The 18442-nt window shown below is 41.1% G+C and overlaps 1 protein-coding gene across 10 annotated transcripts in view; it reads left to right on the plus strand.

The window, feature by feature from the left end:
- The first annotated feature begins 212 nt into the window (after positions 1–212).
- LOC113020886 (trinucleotide repeat-containing gene 6C protein-like) overlaps positions 213–18442 on the plus strand; it is a 40654-nt gene continuing 22424 nt past the window's right edge. For 9 of the 10 annotated variants that reach the window (XM_026165168.1, XM_026165169.1, XM_026165175.1 and 6 more), the window contains exons 1-3: positions 213–343; positions 8727–8828; positions 9861–9882. In XM_026165168.1, the coding sequence (XP_026020953.1) occupies positions 8766–8828; positions 9861–9882 (85 nt within the window). In that variant the 5' untranslated portion in view covers positions 213–343; positions 8727–8765. Of the gene's footprint in view, positions 344–8726; positions 8829–9860; positions 9883–16310; positions 18064–18442 lie in introns of those variants that run through there. The other variant, XM_026165173.1, reaches the window with a different exon arrangement.

An 18442-nucleotide genomic window follows, 5' to 3' on the forward strand; every position in this document is an offset into this window, starting at 1 on the left:
CGTACTTTCTTCGTTGAATCTACACCGTATACCGTGAGGAAAAGGGGAGGTAGGAGAGGTGGGGGAGGTGAAGGGAGGCGAGTCCACGCACGGCTGCGAGCTGAAGCGAGCAGCACAGAGAGGGGAGTGATGGAGGAGCTGCAGTTGTCATGGAAACGCCTGGGCGGAGCGATGTGAAGTGGGACCAGTTTGTTTTGTTGTTGAAGATCACATGGCAAGGTGGAGCTCCGCCCCCCTTCCCCGTTACCACCGATTCAACCGTCTCGAGCTCCTGCTCCGGTCAGTTACTACAAAATGGCTGCAGAGGCTCCGCCGCTGCTGAGAACCGACTGAACGCTTCACGGTAGGATTTATCACCGAGTCCGTGAGGTTTACCGCGACGGAGATGTGCCTTGTCGCGTTTTTGTTTCTTGTTGGGGGGGAAATGTGGCGAGTTTCGATAGCAAACATGGCAGCTGGGAATCAAAATATTTTCAGCTCAGCCCACTTTGACATCAGTGCTGTCTTCTTCGTGAGTGCTGCTTAACCCCCCCTTTTTGTATATATCGCATTTGTCGAGTGCACACTGGAGCTTATTTTAACTTCTAGCGCGGTCGCTGAGGTTAGCACGGAGGTTTTCTTCATAGTATGTTCCTAACTTGAGCTAGCTCGTCATTAAAACACCGTGGCTGCACAGCTGCGGTGATTCAAGGGCGCCCTGTGTTGTCGCTTGTCGAGTTGTCGTATGTGTAGCAGCTTGGCAGACATTGGTGGGACGCTTGTTGTTGCGCTGCCGTGCAAGAGAGTTGACACGAGCATTAAAGCCGAAATATCCTCGGTGCTGCACAGAGAGGTGGCTGGATCTAGCTTGCATCACCTGACTGGGTTTAAACGCATTAGCCACCAGGGTTTTACCTATTGTACTCATGCCCTCGTACGGCCGCTCTCTGTTTCATTTACTAGGACTGCTGCTTGCACCTCATGCATCCTCATCCGCTCGGCTTTTTTTTTTTTTTTAATAGTTGGTAACTGCTGGTCCTCACTTTCTGCCTACTTTTAGATGCAAAAACTCTCCCCCTTTCAATGCTTTGATTATAACCCCGGCGCTGTGGTTGAAATTGCTCCCAGACTGCTCAATAATTTATACAGTATATGTGTTGGAAATCTCTTCTCAGTTCTTTGTTTCCCATCAGAGACCAGTGTAACCCTTAAGATGCACCAGTTATCTGTACCTGGCTTTTTCCTGCAGCTTGACATCCTGTAGGGGACACACACACTCTCCATTAGAAGACAGTGTGTGCGGCTGATGCTGGGGATACCAGTACCCCGATGCATGTAGAGGGCAGATTGATGCAAGCTTTGAGGTCCGCTTGTTTTACTAATGCGTTGGAGTCCTTAATTTGTGTGTGTGTGTTTGGACCTGGCAAAGGGTTAAGAGAAGCGGGCTGGAGGTCTTTTCTGTCCCTGCCAGGTTTGGGGCCCCCGGTCAGCACCCAGTCCTCCTGAAAGAGGCAGTGTGTATTCACAGAGAGGCGCCAAAGGGGGGCTTGATAACAAAAACAGACTACTAAATGCTGTGATTACTATACAGCTTAGGTCACAGCCTCACTTTCAGTTCAGAAGTCTTCACGGGTTATTTTGCTTAGAGCTGGACTGGAGGGATGAGGGGTTGCTTTTGCCAGATTATGTCATTTGGTTTGGCGGCTTGTTTTCTGTGTCAGCGATCAGATGCTCGCTTGGAGTCTTCAGTGGAAATGATGAGCTTGATTTCTTATGAAGGCAGTTAATTGATTTCACACACAAAACTCTACTTTTGTCTTGCAAGATGTTTTTGAGTAATTTTATCTCCCCTTTAAAAAAAAAAAACAAAAAGCCCCCCACATATTTGGTTTGCTTGAGTTCAAGAATTTCTTAAGAAATGTATCCCAGAGGAAATTATTATCATATCTTGGTTCTGTTATTTCTATCATTTTCAGTAAGAAACAACCTCTTATTCTATTTCGTTCATTTGTTCTTTTTTTTTCTTCTTTTTTTTCTTTTGAAGTAGTAGCTGTTTTGTTTTGTTTTCTGGACAAATACTGCATGAAAGTGTTTTCCTAATTGCCCCTTTCAGAAATAAAAATCTGAAACAATGTGAAAAAACTGTGACAGAGCTGCATGATTGCATTTTAATTAAGCATTTGTTGAGGATTTTCTTTGATCTGTTGGGGGGGGAAAAAGAAAAGAAATTGTCAACATGCACCCTAACCCTATGAACGTGTTCCCTTTACTTTTGGAGCAGCTGACACTGTGTGCTTTTGGAGTTTGTCCATACAAGTTATTTTAGGGCCTCTACATAGCACCAGGAGTGCAGCACAAGTTTCTCTTTTCCCCCGTCATTAGTCCGGGTCAGAAAGCATTAACATGGCTACACTGAGAATAGCTTCAAGTAGTTTACAGAGTGCAATCCTCTTTGCAGAGCACAAAGACGTTGTAAGTGCTTACCCAGCAGATTTTAAACCTTCACACAATCTGAGCGCATTACTGACAAAAAGTTGCTCCTTTTCTTTCTCTCTTTTCTTTCCAATGCGCTTGAGGTTTTTGCATTTGAAAACCTGAGTGCGGTGACTGATCAGCAGGCTTGAAAAGCTGCGTCGCCCGGCGTGCAGGCGAGCAGAGGGCGCTACACGCGCTGCCATAGCTGTGGCTGCTGCTGCTGCGGCTGCTGCTGCTGCGGCTGCTGCTGCGGTTGTTAGCAAGCCTTCTCCCGAGTGCTCGCTGTTCTCTTGTTTGGCTTGCAGCGATGGCATTCCTGGCTCTGTGCCCAGTGACTGCCGTCTAGCACCCCTTCCCCCAACTCTCACACACAACGCACAAGCCTGCCTCATCGTTTGTAGCACCCCCCTCCTCTTTAGTGGTACAGTGAGGGGCAGTGAGGCATTTACACATCCACGGCAGCAGCGTGTGCAGTTTTGACAGTTCATCTATTGAGTTTCCTCTCCATCTCCACTCCACATTTTCAACCAGTTTTACACCTGCTTTTGTTAGACTGCCCTTGGTCTATGTGCAGTGTGTGTTGCCTTTTTTGTGTCTGAGTGTGTGTCTGGTTTTAAGAGGGACACCAAGCTCTAATCCTGTTGTTCTGACAGGAGGGTGTAATTCCACAACAGAGCTGAGCTTATTGAACGGTGTCCTTATCATGAGCAGTGCTTTGCCACTACAGATTCATAGCATATTCGTGTTGCACATTTGTTAAAAGTACATCCCATTAAGACTGCTTTTTTTGTGATTTATTTGATCCAGATCTTCATTGAATCAGTGCCTATTAAGAAAGGTGCTATACACTAACAGAGACTTAAAATCACTTCATTTTCTTCATTCAAATGAACAGTAATGAAGAAATATTTGACAAGTCACACTGAAATAAGTTGGTATACACAGACTAGTTTCACACCTTCAAATCCCTAAAATTAGGATCAGCTGTTTCAGATTAGGTGAGTGATTGCAGTCTCTTTAAGCAGTGACAAGTGCAACCTGAATTGGCTTCTAGGATCTGTTGATCTCATTGCTTAATATTGCTGTTGTTTTTGTTATTGATTTACCAGGTTCAGGGGTCATCATGGGGAATAAGTTTGTGGATACCTGTGATTTTTTTTTTATTTTTTTCTTTCTTTCTTTCTTTCTTTCTTTCTTTTTTTTTTTAAAGATCTTGAAAGTAAGTGGGGTAAAAAAAAATGTAAAGAAAATCAAGTTTCAAAGATTTGAGGCAGTTCCCAATTTGTTCAGGATCAGCTGCTGCAGCATGGAAATAGATTAGAGAGAGAGAAGTTTTCAAGATGCTCCATATTTCATCCCCGGATCTCCAGATAGCTCTCGTAGTCAAAGTGCATACATCTACACAAAGAATTTATGTACTTGCAGAGATGAGGAGAAAGAGTTGTTTGGTCATAGTAACATTAGCAAAATCAAGAAAGATAAAGGACTTGAGGAGTTACAATAAAGAGGAGTGGTTCAAAATCCCCCTGGAGATATGTGCAAACATGGTGACCAACTACAGGAAACATCTTACCACTTTGTAACCCTTGGAGGATATGTTTTCAAAATTACAGACCATTCATATCTTTGTAAGTGAGCAAACTTACAAATTCAGCAGTGAATTAAATTAGGGCTGCACGATTAATCGTTAGAAAATCGTGATCTCGATTCATACTTATGTGCGATCTCATTTCCAAATGACAACGATTAAAAAAAAAAAAAAAAGGACGACGGTGATTGTACCGCATTTTGATCCGGGACGTAATCTGCATGAAAACAAGCGCTCACCCTTCCTGCTCAACAAATGACAAGGGCGGAGCCTTATACCACGTGATACAGAAGCTGTGCCGTGTGATGCTAAAATTAGCAGGTAAAAAACAACGGAGAACACGTCAGGGATGACGAGAAAGTGACAGGAGAAAATCCGTCCCGGTCAACCACCCAAACATCAATAACGGGAACCTTATACAGCGCTTCCCTATACCCGTTGAACTCCCGCAAGCACAAAGAAATTACGGAGGCTATTACTTATCACCTGACCAAAGATATGGCTCCCATCAACACTGTGCAAAACGAGGGATTTAGGAAAATGATCAACACCCTAGACAAACGCTACACAGTGCCGTCCCGCAACTATTTTTCTATTGTTGCACTACCTGCTCTATACACGCAGCGTCGAGCAACGGTGGAGACGGAATTTCAAGCAGTACAACATTTTGCAGCAACAACAAAACGTGAGACATTTATTGTTTTTATGTTCAGTCTCAACTGTTGCGAAGTTGATGTGCAGTTAATAAGTGCAATAAATATTTATACTGGAAAAGAAAATCGTGAGAGAATCGTGATCTCAATTCTAAGCCAAAAAATCGTGATTCTCATTTTATGCAAAATCGTGCAGCCCTAAATCAAATACAAATATTATTTAGCGCACATTAAAGTCGCAGGTCACCTTAGACCAGTTACAGGTCGGTCACAGAGCTGACACCCAGAGATAACCATTCATGTTCACATTCACACCTATAGTGAGAATCAACTCTGAATTTTGCATCATAGCTATCTGAAGCATGTACAAACTGATATTCCTCTTTAATAGGGCTGTCAAAATTGAGAGCAAACAAAACAAAACAACTGCTGTATAATGCCCTCTGCTATCTTAGTTTAATTGGTCACATGACTGCACCATATGACTAACACGTATCATCGTTTTAGAAAGTCTCAGTTTTTGCTCTCCAAACTGCGACGCACAAGTCGAAAATGCTGCATTTTCCTTCGGGAAAAACGCCGTCTCAGTGTGGACGGGAGGCCAAAACGGAGAGAAAACTATTAGTGTGGACGTAGCCCAAGATGCTAAGCGACAGCTCTCATTGAGGGAGACATCCTTCATCCTGCTTAGGGACCAAATGTTTCTTACTTACTTTATTTTGACGCTTCGCTCTGCTCCTCATGTGGGTTGGTGGCTGACACCAGCTCACATTAACTGGAGCATCTCCCTTCTCCCATGATCCTACGTGACACAAGTCCCACTGATGCCTTTGAAACAAGCAGCACCTGCTAAATTTAGCTCGGCAGCTGTACTCAGCAGGTTCCGTATCAGCCAGTTAGAGAAAAAAATTACGTGATTACAGTTATGAATTAATAGCCAAGTTTATGGGAGCTCTGTGTTTGCATGGTTTGGTCAGGCTCACAATCTGAGCTACAGTTTATAATACGGGGCCTTCTTGTTGCTGCTCTTTGGACACAGCCTGCCTGCATCAGAGTCAGCTAAGGGCATGTGTTGAACTGATTGAGCGATATTATTGAAGTTGTTGGCAATTGAGTTTATAAAAATTGCATGATATTGAGGTTTAGCTCATTAAAGTGTGCCGTTACCTAATCGCAGGATGTTTTTGAAGGCTGCTGTTGACAAGACAAATGTACTGTCTTTTTTTCTCTCTTTAAATATAAAAAATGTTCACAGCAGCTCCTTCTATTTCACTTGTGGCTGTTGTGGTTTAAAAAAAAAAATAATGCAGATCTCTGAAGTGAGATGAGACAGCAGTTCTCTTCTCTCTGTTATGAAAGGGAAGAAAGTTTTGTTGTCAAACAATATTTGAAAGAGAGCTCAGAAAACCTGTGTTTCACAATTACATACCTAGGTATAATCTCCGGCACTGTGGTTGTTGTTTTTCTATGTTTTGGTACTTTTTTTTTTTTTTGACATAGAGTTTAAGGGAAAAAAACATTCAGTAAAGGCAATAAGCAAGTCATTTATATAGTTACGAAGTACTCTTGAACCCATGGTTTAAAGACATGCTTTAAAATCCTCACTTAGCTGCTTAATTGGAAACTTATGTGTTACTTGCCCAAGCTCATCTTTCTTTTTTCTGTTCTTTTTTTTTTTTTTTTTTTTTTTTTGAAGTCCTATTGTTGAACTTCTACAACCAGACTAATGTCAGCGCTGTCAGCACTTCAGGGCGCATTCTATCTCCACCTGACTGCTCACCTCGGGCCTCCGGGAGCGCTTGTTGCCAGGCAGTGGCTCATATCGCTGTCGCCTGCAGCAGCTTAGGCTTGGCAGGGGGAAAAAAAGCTGAAGGTTTTATGTGCAGTTTCACATTTGTGGTTCAAGCAACTTGACTTTCAAATGTATATATGATTTTTTTTTTTTTTCCCAGGCCAATTCATTTTTACTATGTCCTTCTTTTAAAACACTGTTTCTAGCTGTAATTTATTTATTCATTTCTTAGTGTAGGCTGGATATAGATGCTGGATGCTTTTGTAGCTCATAAGAAATGAAGGAATCTCTGTGTGTATGTCTGTGTGACAGTGTCATCTTTGCTTTTTCATACCAGCCGTTTATCTGATGATCTTGACACTTGCCGGGTGTGTTGCTGGGGACCTAAGGAATCAGGAAGGTTGAAATGAAATCAGTGCACATTTCCATCCTGTTTCACTCATGCTTTGAAAAGGCCACCGAACTAGTGTGAAACAATAGGCCATTGGCAGATGGTTTTCAGCTTGAGTTGTCGACATTTAAATCCTCAAGACCGTAAACTAAAAGTGCAGGGTACAACCCGAGGTTTTGAGATTTTTGTTTCGATGTAGTGCGAACACATTATTTGTGTTAGAATCTGTTGGTCTTGTAGAGTGTGTGTAGACTAAAGAGCGGCAGGCTCAACTTAAGAGCACCAACATGCTAAACCCACAATGCCTTCCTAATAGCTTCCAGAAAAAAACCTAAAGACAACTGAAAAACGTATGCACACATCTTTGCACACTTAAAGAAATATGCTGCTTAAAAGTGGAATGTGAAATAAACTCACAGTCTTACGTCTGTGGATTGTGGACGAGTCACTCACAAGCACCTGCCTCATGTTTACCACCAAAACAAGTGCCATGGACATGGGTCCAGTCTTAATTTCATTGACCAATAATTTCTGTGATAGTTTTTGTCAGCCTTTTTTTTTTTTTTTTTTTCTTCTTCTTCTTTCTTTCTCTTAACAGAAGCAAGACGATGACTAAATAAAAATGAATGCACGAGTACAAAAACAGTGATGAATAAAAACAAGATGGAAGTGTTCTGGAGAGACTAGATCAAATCAGTTACAAATTAACAAATTAAATTGTTTAGAAAGGCGGGATGAGTTTGCTTCTGATTGGATCACTTTCAATCTTTTGTGCAGTAAGATTAGAAAGGACATTTGATCTATCCCAATAAACAGGGTGGCAGCCAGCTCCCATGCTCTCTCATAAAACTGCGAGAAAGAAGAGAAGAGTGGACATATGGACACATTTTGCTTTTGTTTTATTTCTCTTGATATCAATCTGTAAACGTGCCGAGTAACTCTTACCTATAAAATCACAACAAACTTTTACTCTTAAGTCAAGTGAATGAACTTTAGATTTATTCTGTCATAATCTTATGACATTTAGTCAGCTGAAGCTAAATGACAAGACTTTTGGTTTTTAGGGTTTTTACATTAGGTTGGAGTACTTGGTACCAGGTGGTTGTTTAGTACCTACTCAGCTGGGGTTCTGTGACGTTAACAGACTGCACGCCACCAATTGGCTAGTTAGTGGCGTCACTCAATGAGTCATGAGAGTGGCTTCATGAAAATCAAAACTTCAGTTTTTCAAACCCGAGTATATGAGAAATGTCCCAGAGTCTGAGAAAAAGCCATAAACTGAGAAGCAGGTATACTATAACCTTGACATCCACCATATTTTTATTTTTTATTTTTTATTTTTTGTGGTTTTTTGTTTTGTTTTGTTTTTCTATCCAAATGACGTCACATCTTTCAGCCACATTGCTGTAATGACCCCATTCACAATTGTATTAGGAAACAACTGAAACCAGGTAGGGCTGAGTAGGTACTATTAGAACTTTGGCAGTGGATCATTTTGAGTGCTGTGGGTTGCAGTTAACCCTGATTGGTTTGGGGTTGTTCTGGAAGATCCTGAACAGATGTTGATTGAATTTGGATTTTGGAGTTGACGATAATCAAAACTATTCACCTCAGCTGACAGTGATTTCAGTGTGTTACTAGTCCACATATCGTCACGTGTTACAAACGCAGCTACTGACACACTGATTTCAGCTTGAAGACTGATAAAATGAACCATTCAGCTGAAAAGAAAATGTCAAGAAATCACTTTCATCTGTGTTCACTCTGCTGAGCCAAAGTACTCCTCTCTTTGACTGGTTCTTGGGGTAAAACCTTGTCCATCTCTCTCCATCTCTCTTTTTATTTAAGCTGTGAAAAGAAGCAAAAATACAAGAAGAGAACCATTTGATGGAAGATAAGAAAAAGAAAAAACAAGACGAGAAGAAAAAGAAAGAGGCTGCTCAAAAAAAGGTAGGCTTGCAGAGTGTTTTTGAAACCCACATGCTTTTATCATGTTGCTGTAATTGTTCCTTCCTGTTCTTTATCATATGATAAGATACTGTAAACTCCAGCTAATTGCAGCAGTTACTGGCAGTCAGCTGGATTTTGGGTAGGGATTGGAGTGATTTTATAATTATTAATGTTTTATTTTTAACCAGTTTCCAGTTAACTTTGTGTTTAATGCAGGGACTCCTCTTTGTCTGTAGTCTCCATTACGAGGGCTCAAGCAACATTTGACCTGTTGTGCTGCTTGTTTTGGTTACACAGAAAATATTTTTTGTTAGTTCTAATTATAATTTTAGGATAAAATGTCTACATTTTATAGACTAAAGCAATCATAAATAATTACAGATTATTCTATGGTGAAAAGAACAAGCTTGTTGGCATTTGTAGTATTTTAGATGCTAGTATGCTATGTAGTACAAGGCCAGGCACAGCTCTACATTATAAGTGTTTTCGGTGTATAGAGCTCCTATGTCAGCACATTTATATATTCATATCCCCTAACCTTAAGTCCTCTTCTAGCGATCTGTTGTGCTTGTGCTTAAGCTTTTTTTTTTTTTTTTTTTGCTAGTGCTGGAAAAAGTACAAGCTACAGGCTAGTTTTCCCTCATTAACTTAATAAATAATACAGTTTACACTATTCAATTAAATAACACAGCAATAATCAGGTCCTCATCTGTCAGATGGACTTAACTCCACCGTCTTGCAATGAGGCGAGTGCCAGCAGTCAAACCACGGCAAACGAAATCTTGTTTGGAGCTCTTAAATGTGTCGAGCGTTAATCAATTTAGTGTTTAAATACACGAGCACTACCTGTCCCTTAGCATTGCCCTGACTAGTTTGCTTCATTACTGTTTCCGTGGATCATGAGCAAAAATGTTAAAAATTATTTCATGCAAAACCGCATACTGTTTTCTGGATCTTACATGGAATGCATTACATGTTTATCTTATCATTTTAAGTTTGATCTGTTGTTAACTTGTTTGTTTGTTTTTTCAGGCCACAGAGCAGATTACCAAAGGTGAGTTGTTGCTGCTTGTTTTTTGTACAATTGATGCACAACATCAAAGAAAGACTCATTTGCTTTCTTTACCACAGAATAAAAGGAGCGTCTGTTATGCATGTTTTAATACTGGAGTTGTCAGTGTAGACCTTTGCTGCGAGTCTGTGTGATATCTTGTGATAGCAGGAAGGACACTGACTGTGTGAGGGTGTTACATTGTTGTCAGAAGGGGAACCACACAGTATATGCAGTTCTACCTTTTTGCCACTAGGCGTCAGTTGATTCTCAGCTCATTGCTATGCTGTTGATTATGAAGGATTTGCTTTTAAAGTTGAAAAATATATTGCAACTGAAAACATTACTGGCCACCAGCTCTGCTGTACTACCTGAGCCTACTACCTACAACCTAATAAGAAGCATAAGAATGGTCCATCTCCTCTCAAAGCCTCCACATAGGGGTCCTCAGGCTTACCTCAGAGGGTAGAGGAGAGGAAGAAAATCTGAAGGAGAAAAAAAACCCAACAAATAAACCATCTGAATAAAAATGCCTAGAAATGTAGTTTTGTAGTGAAGACTGCACTTAGCTTGCAGGTTTTAACTCCTGCTTTGTGGCAGCTACAGACCCACTCTCTTCACTGTCTCCCCAAGCCAGTGGTTTTAACAATCAGAGGGAAGCAGGTAGGATGTGGTGGACAGTCAGTTAGCCTGGAAGCAGATCTTCATGTCGGCATGAGCAAGCAGATGGGAGAGGGACTTAATGTGTCATGAGGGATAGGCAGCGGGAAATCTGATTAGAACTGCTCAAAGATGCTGACAGGATGGCCTGAAGGGTAGAAAGAGAATAGTTATTAGTGAGTGTTAGCACATATAACATGCCGTTTCTTTTCATAGTATTTATTTGACACTTCAACTCTTTATCTTAACCCCTATTAAGTACCAGATCTAAAATTCACCATTTATAACAGGCTTTTCTATTATCACACTTGACTTTTTAGCACCTTTTACATATTTTTCTGTTGCACTGTGCTCATGTTGATCATTTCTGAAGAAGATCACACAGATTATAGATTGTCTTTACCTCAATATTACTGTGGCAGTTAACGAGGCACTGCAGTTATTATCTATTAATGACTGGAAAAGATTGTGAAAAGGGGCTGAAACAGTTGTCTTTTTTTCTGAAAGACACCATGAATCTTAATTGACTAATCAACTAAAAGAGGCAGATTGTGCCTGATACTAGTGTAAGGTACAGTGGGAGCTAATTAGGAGAGCAGGGCTAGTGCGGAGGCTGAATAAACAGGCATTCATACACAGGAGATTTCCAGGAAGACCCCAAGCGCCATAGTAACACTACACCACCTCCTGTCTGGTCTAGCACTGAGGCCCGCCCTGGGACCAGAGAAGGAGGAAGGAGAGAAAAAGGTGGGCTGTAAGGAACAGAGATGGAAGAAATTGTTGTGGTTTTTATTTGTGTGAAATGTAGAGAGGTGGCTGGTGCCTCTGGTTGATTTGGGAGAGTGCAGGAAAACAGTGTTTGAGAACACACAAAAATGGGCAGAGCTATGTGAAACTGTGAGAATGCACTCCCGTTTCCTGTTTGCCGGCACAGCTGAGGGGCCCCTTTGTAGGATATTTCTACTGGCTCATTTTTATGACACACACGCTCTCACTCTTACAGTCTCCTAATGTGACCTGCAAACACAAACAGCATATATATGCTCTGTGTCTGTGCAAATCCACCGTTACGCATATGGTTTTATATCACAGCTACTACAGACTCCTTTGCTTCAGCATCCTTGAAAGTGCTGTAATATTTGTTAACTAAATGTATCACATTTACCTCCAGATACAATAGGTTCAGTTAAAACAATCTAGTGTGATTGCCTGTTTGGACATTTGGGGTTGGAGTATAAGCTGTCAGATGACCAAACACAATAAAATATCTGGGCTGAGACTGCTTGAAAAGCTGGTCTGTCCACTTGTAGGCAAATTCTATGATTTTGAAAAATGAGAACCAAATGTGAGCATTTACAATGCCAGGTATTTTAGCATATCCACACCATTTCAGTATCTAATATCAGTCACAGAAATCACTATTTTTATACTTTCAAGAAGGCATCACATAGATATATAGAGAAAAGAGATATGAGAGAGAGATCTATATTTGTCTGTCTCTATATCTATCGCTCTATTTTACAGTATTTAAAGTCCTACTGTATGATTGATTAATTTTGCATAACCCCAGGAAACCAGCCTAAAACATACACGTGTAACATGTGTAGGATGTATCTACTGGCATGTGGCTTTTTTTTTTTTTTTTTTAAACTAAAGATGCTCAAACAGCTTTAATGGTGTGGGGAAGCCATGAAGCATGGCAGCAACGCTGTGATGTGAGTATCACAGAGACCTTTATCACAGTGTGTGCTGGGCCGCACTCATGGTGTCAGCGACGCACCCTAAAAAGAAAAATAATAGAAGAGTCTATTAGTAATAAGCATTGTGCACATCCACCATCAACAAGCTACTCTAGAGTTCATTTCTAGGGGTTAATGAGCTATTGTGTGCCTATCCATGCTGTGCATTTTTGTCCCTATCAGAGACTGGGGACAACATGCATGCACATCAAGGCGCACATTTACATAGTGCAATAAAAGATAACATTATTACAAAGTAGTGTCGTGGCAGTAATTTCATAACAGATTAATTTGCCGTTTCACATTCGCTTAATTACGCCCAGCGCTTTGTGCTAGAGAGCCATAAATTGTGGTGCGATCAGGGGGGAAATTTATACCACTGCTTGTCTTATCCCGAGCAGCACAGCTTAAATGAATGCAGTACTGGTAATGATAAGCTGCACTTAAAGGAACAACACAAGTAACAGCTGTGTTCAGCTGTATTTACACCATAAATTGTGCATATGAGCCTGTTGTCATTGCATATTGTCACTTGAGCCATTATATTTATGACAACTGACAGATGGGCTTGGGTTTTGACATTACGGTACAATTTAATTAGCAACACTCAGATGTGAAAGGGTCTTTGATAAAACACTTGTGTGCTATATAATTCACACGTGATCTTTTTTGTGTATGTGTGTGTCTTTTCTTGAAATATACCCACACGCTGAGTTTAGCCTGTCAAAAAGTGGATGTGGACTGGTTGGTTAGTGAGCTGCAATCTGAAAGGAAGCTTTATTGGAGAAGTTGCAAAGGTCAAGTCTGTGGCAAACAAAAATGTCTAGAATGTGTTTGACAAATTAAGCATTTTCAGCCCCTGAATGTGGCGAAACAGATACTTGTAACATAAGTGCCAAGTGGCATTTCTTTGTTGCAGTTTCAGTTTGACGCTGTTATGTGAGACTGAACCATTTTTCGGGCTCAGCAGGGGCTGCCCAGGTCAGGAGGACAGGACGTTCCACTGTCTTTCACACTTCGGTTCCTGTAAATCATAACACGCTGGAATCTGGGCTGCCTGCAGCTGCTGGCACAAGAGCTGTTTTGTCTTCTGAGATCCCCCCTACTTCAACCTGTGGAGCTCTTCTGCAGGTGGAGAGTAGGTCTGGAGAGAAACACTTAAGAGCTGGAAGTGAATGTCGATCCTGAGATTATATATTCAGACCCATAGTTACCGTTTGATTAACGCTTTGACCATCACAACCTTGCGTTCTCTGCACTGTGCTGTCAGATATTAAATATTTTTTAAAAATCTTATATATATATATATATATATATATATATATATATATATATATATATATATATATATATATATATATATATATATATATATATATATATATATATATATATATAATTATTATTATTATTATATTTTTTTTTTTTTTTTTTTTTTTTTTTTTTTTTTTAAACAGCATTTTTCTCTGTGTGGAATGTAATGCAGTGACGGGTTTCCCTCTTAACTACAGTGTCGTATTTATTCACTTCTAATTAAACCCTTTAATCTTCTCTCTTGTGAGGCTCGCTGCTCACATTTTAAAGCCCACAGGAAAAATGAGACGGAGAGCCTCAAAGACATGCCGCCGTTCCTCCCTCACGATTCACTCTTTCTGCTACTTTTTTCTAGAAATAGGCAGCATGTGTGTTTTCTTCTATTTCAGTTCCGTTAAAGTGGTGTGCTGTGACAGTTTGGAGGCAAATGATGCAAAGGCATCAAACAGGATTTCACTCTTAGTCACAAGAAGGCCTGGCTGTTAGATTGAACACATGTAACATACTGGACAATAAGCAAACAGCAATCCTGTTTACAGCAGCGAGATTTTCTTTAGCTAGTTTATAAAGCTCCATTCATGGCCTAACTTGTGGGATTAAAGGCTCAGTTATAGAAGGCTTGCATTTCAGTATGTACTCTGTCCAAGAGCGAGACGAACCACTTCAATGAAGGAACAGAGCAGTGAGAATGATTATTAGCATGCTATTATTGTACATATAGGGGAGGAGAATACTGATAGTATTTAATATATACTTGTAAATATTGTACAGGCTGCACAGTACTGTTAATATATTAATTATGTTTTTGAAAATTGGTTTGCGACTCAGAGGAACATCATTTGAAAACATTCATTCATCACGTATTGTTGTTAGGACAGTTTTAAAACTAACTTACCTTGTGATGAGTACTTGCATTCGCTAGTCTTCAGTTCTTCTGCACATTGCTATCCAAGCACCTGCACAGAAGTATCCTTTGTCTGCAAGGTCACAGACCTTTTTTTTTTCCCTTCCACTCAGAGAGATTGCCAATGCTTTTCACTCTCTTTCTCCTCCACCTTCTTCCAACTCTTTTAATATATCCCCAGACAATCCTAACCAGGCAGCCCACAACCTCTAGCTCTTAAACAGCCAGGCAAGCATACTATCATTGTTTCTGAGGAAATTAAGACCCCTTTTAAAATAGAAAATGGGATGGCTTCCTCTGCATGAAGCACACACAGCCCCAAGGCCAAGGCTTGATGTGCATCTTTGATGAAGTGGGAATTCTCCTGTGCAGTGGCACAGCTGAGGACTCTGTTATTGCAAACAGGCTGTCAGCAGGAGTCGGTCTCGTCTCTTCTTACTCTATTTCACTGTTTCGCTGCTAAGTACTGCCTGAGATACAAGCACTGTACACCACACCTGCCAGAAACATTTATTAAGCCCTGCCTTGATCAGTCTCTGAATTTTAATTGAGAATAAAAGGATATTTTTACATTAAATCATCAGTTTATCAGGATAACTGAATTTGGAGGACTTGTGTCGCTCATGCAATCTGAAGAAACCAAAGCAGCACCGGCAAATGGTGATCCAGTTGTAAGCGGATTTGGACCCAAGTTGATTTCAGGCAGTGAGTCTCGAGCTAACAGAGGAGTGCACGAGGGGGTGGAGACTTTCTTACACACACTACACTCTTCATCACTTATCCTCGCTCCCTGCCTCCTTCCCTTCCTCCCGAATGTCGATTCTCTCGTTCGCTCGCTCTCCCTCCCTCCCTCCCCTGTCCCCTCCTTGTTTCTTCCCTCTGATTGGCTAAAAGGGCAGCCAGCTCTCCCCCCCTCTTCAGCTTCCAGAAGAATCTACGTCACATCATGGAGTCCCAACTGTGTAATGCTCATGTTCATAACTACGATTGCACATTGTGGCATAACCTACAACAGTCTTCAGTTTTTTTTAAGAGGAAATCACCTCTTAAACTCAGCGGGTAGAATTGGGCAGGAATTATCGTGTCCATCTGCCGCCTTTAATACAGTAATAATGACAAGAGGATAATGGTAGATCACTGGGAGTGAAGGAGAAAGGGAGAGGGGAGCACAGGAAGGTGGGGAGGGATAAAGAATGAAGAGGAAATGAAGCAGATGTAGAGAGATCTGATGAGAGGCGAGCTCCAACACTATAGCGTGTGTCGTCTGTCTCTCTCTCTCTCTCTTCTCCCCCCCCCCCCCCTCCACCCGCAACATTGCTGAGCTGCAGGGAGAGGGAGATACTCGGACAGATTTGGGTGAAACTGGATCATACTATGACTGACACACACACACACACACACACAAACAAACGTGCACAGAAAAATGTTGCCATTTGTGACGTGTGAGCGAACATGTCTGAGTATTTACAAGGCTGAGTGTGCTTCCACGACACCATCTCGCCCTCTCCCCTCTGTGTGGGCCTCAGCATTACATAACTCTTTGTTTTTGTGTGTGATGCCGGACTAGCCGCATGTGTGCAAGTTATTCACTGCTGCCTTGCACACACTCATTTTGTCAGCCAATCGCAAGGCCCCGCTCTTTATAATACAGTTAGGCTGCAGCACAAAGATTTTCTTTTTCTTCTGGCTGGTGGTTTTTAAAGACCCCCCTTCCCCCGCAGCAAGAGCTCAAATGCCATTGTGGCTCAGTGCACATTATGTCCAGTCAGCTGGTGTTTGGGGGTCTGCTCTTGTACAGTATGTGTAGCTCTTAAGCACTTTTTTTTTTTTTTTGCATCCTGTTTGCATTCTAGTTTACCAGCTTATTTTATTATGTAATAAAATGTGCTGAGGAGATTATCCAGTGCGCTTTGTGTCTCATGATCCATCTCATTCTGGAGCAGCTCCGTGACCCCAAGCTGACCAACATGTTTGATTTGGTGGTGGCTTCCGACCGCCTATTTCCAAATTCAGCGACTGTAAATTAGCATCCTGGGGGTGTTTTGGACTTCACGGCTCTGATGTTTGACAAGTGGATCTTGTCGGTTATAGCAGCCGTGTTTTTTATAGCAACAACTCTTATTTCAGTGTATACATTTTAGAGAGGTGTGATTAGGTAGTGATGAACAAACAAGGGATGCATCACCCATTATTAAGCTTTACACCTTCACTTACCCCAAAAGTACTAAAACCTGCATGTGGTAAAAACACAGTTTTGGTCACTGTAGATAATTTCTCCCTTTTATAAAATCTATAATGGGAATAAATATTTTAACTAATTTGTGTTTTGTGAACGCTTAAAGATGAGAGCAAATCGCCTCTTTGACAGGCGTGACGATATCTGGAGCTGTAGTTGATTGTAGTCTTAGACCCTTTACCAGTAGTTCAAGTCACTTCTTGACCATGTTTGCAGTGCTGGGGGTTTTTGCAGCATTTTAATCAAATGATTTCACGGGTAACACGACTCTCTATAAGATGCAACCAATCCAGTGAGTTTGCACTCCAGTTTTGTGAAATTCTGGTAATTTGTTAGTCTGTTACTTCTCACTAATTGGCGAGCATCATATATGCGTTGCACCCATCCAGCATATGGATTAAGCTTGCTAGCCTTAACTTGGCCCTTCACTCTTCTGTCTCTTGGAAATGAAGATTGTGACAGCGTAAAACTAAACTGGAGGCTTCACAGTGGTTGCATTTTTTTTTTTTTTTTAAATACATAGTAGATGCTCTCACGAATCCCCAATAAAACGTCTCAAGTACACATTAGCCTGGTAGCTGCATGCAACAGTTGACACCAAGATTGTAGATATGATGATGCATTTTTAAGCTGCAGAGAGGCTAGATATTTTCCTCTGGGGAGTAAGAGAGTGACTATTGGAGTTTAATTTTCTTTTGTAACACACCAGTTTTATAGTGATGATATACCAATGTTTTGTTCCCAACTTCTAATGTCCCTCAATTGGAAAAAAAATAAAAATACGAATGCATGAATAAATGTTATTGGAGGTTTTTTAAATTATGTGCAGTTCTTAGGCTTCGCTGCTCATGTGAAACCCTGCAGGGCTTCGACCATGAGAAATGGCTGGTCAGAGCAGAGAGAGCCTCGCACTCTGTTGCTAAGGGTAACTAAAGCTAGTTGGATAAGAGCACTTTGCTTCAGCAGCCGTGCAAGCAGTTAATAACTAACGGCTTTTGTAGAGCGCTGAGAGGTGATCATTTCAGGGGCCATAACCTGCCACAAACCATGAACAGCTTATGTTGATGGTGCTCAGCGCTCTTTACAGCACCGTCCTGATGGAGACAATAGCCCACAATAATGTAGCAGGCAGGTCTAAGTCCATTTTCTGGTACTTGACCTCTTCAACACATATAATCTGTGAACCGGCACCATGACAGGCTGTGAGGGAGTTGGGTGTCTTGGCCATCTCTAAAGTCATCATTTTTTCTTTTATAGTGCCACCCCGAGGTTATTACAGTCCTGTGGTTCTCCAAAGAACAACCATCTGTTTGGACTGACCACTGCCTTGAGTAAATCTTGTGCATTTATAGATTTCTGCTCCTTTAGCCTTTCTGAATTTAACTTCATAGAAATCTTCCAAAAGTATCCAGGGCTTTGAAAAGAGTCAGTGAAGGAAATGCTTAACCACAGTAGCTTTACAGAAAACATTTAAAATGAATTACTGACAGTAATTTATAGAGGAAGAGGGCAGTATTCAGCAGTTCCTTTTAGTTTTCTTTAAATGTGTTATGTGTCAGATATAAGTCATATAAACGGTCTCTAGCGAGTGATTTTATTTATTTATTTGGAATATGGACCAGTCCATTTGCAACTAATCATATAGTATTTTAGTACTAGTGTGTGCTCAACAGCTCTGCTTTACCCTTCCTCATCCCTGCATTTCTGTTT

Source organism: Astatotilapia calliptera, chromosome 4 (genome assembly GCF_900246225.1).
Source record: "Astatotilapia calliptera chromosome 4, fAstCal1.2, whole genome shotgun sequence".
In the NCBI taxonomy this organism is placed as follows: Eukaryota; Metazoa; Chordata; class Actinopteri; order Cichliformes; family Cichlidae; genus Astatotilapia; species Astatotilapia calliptera.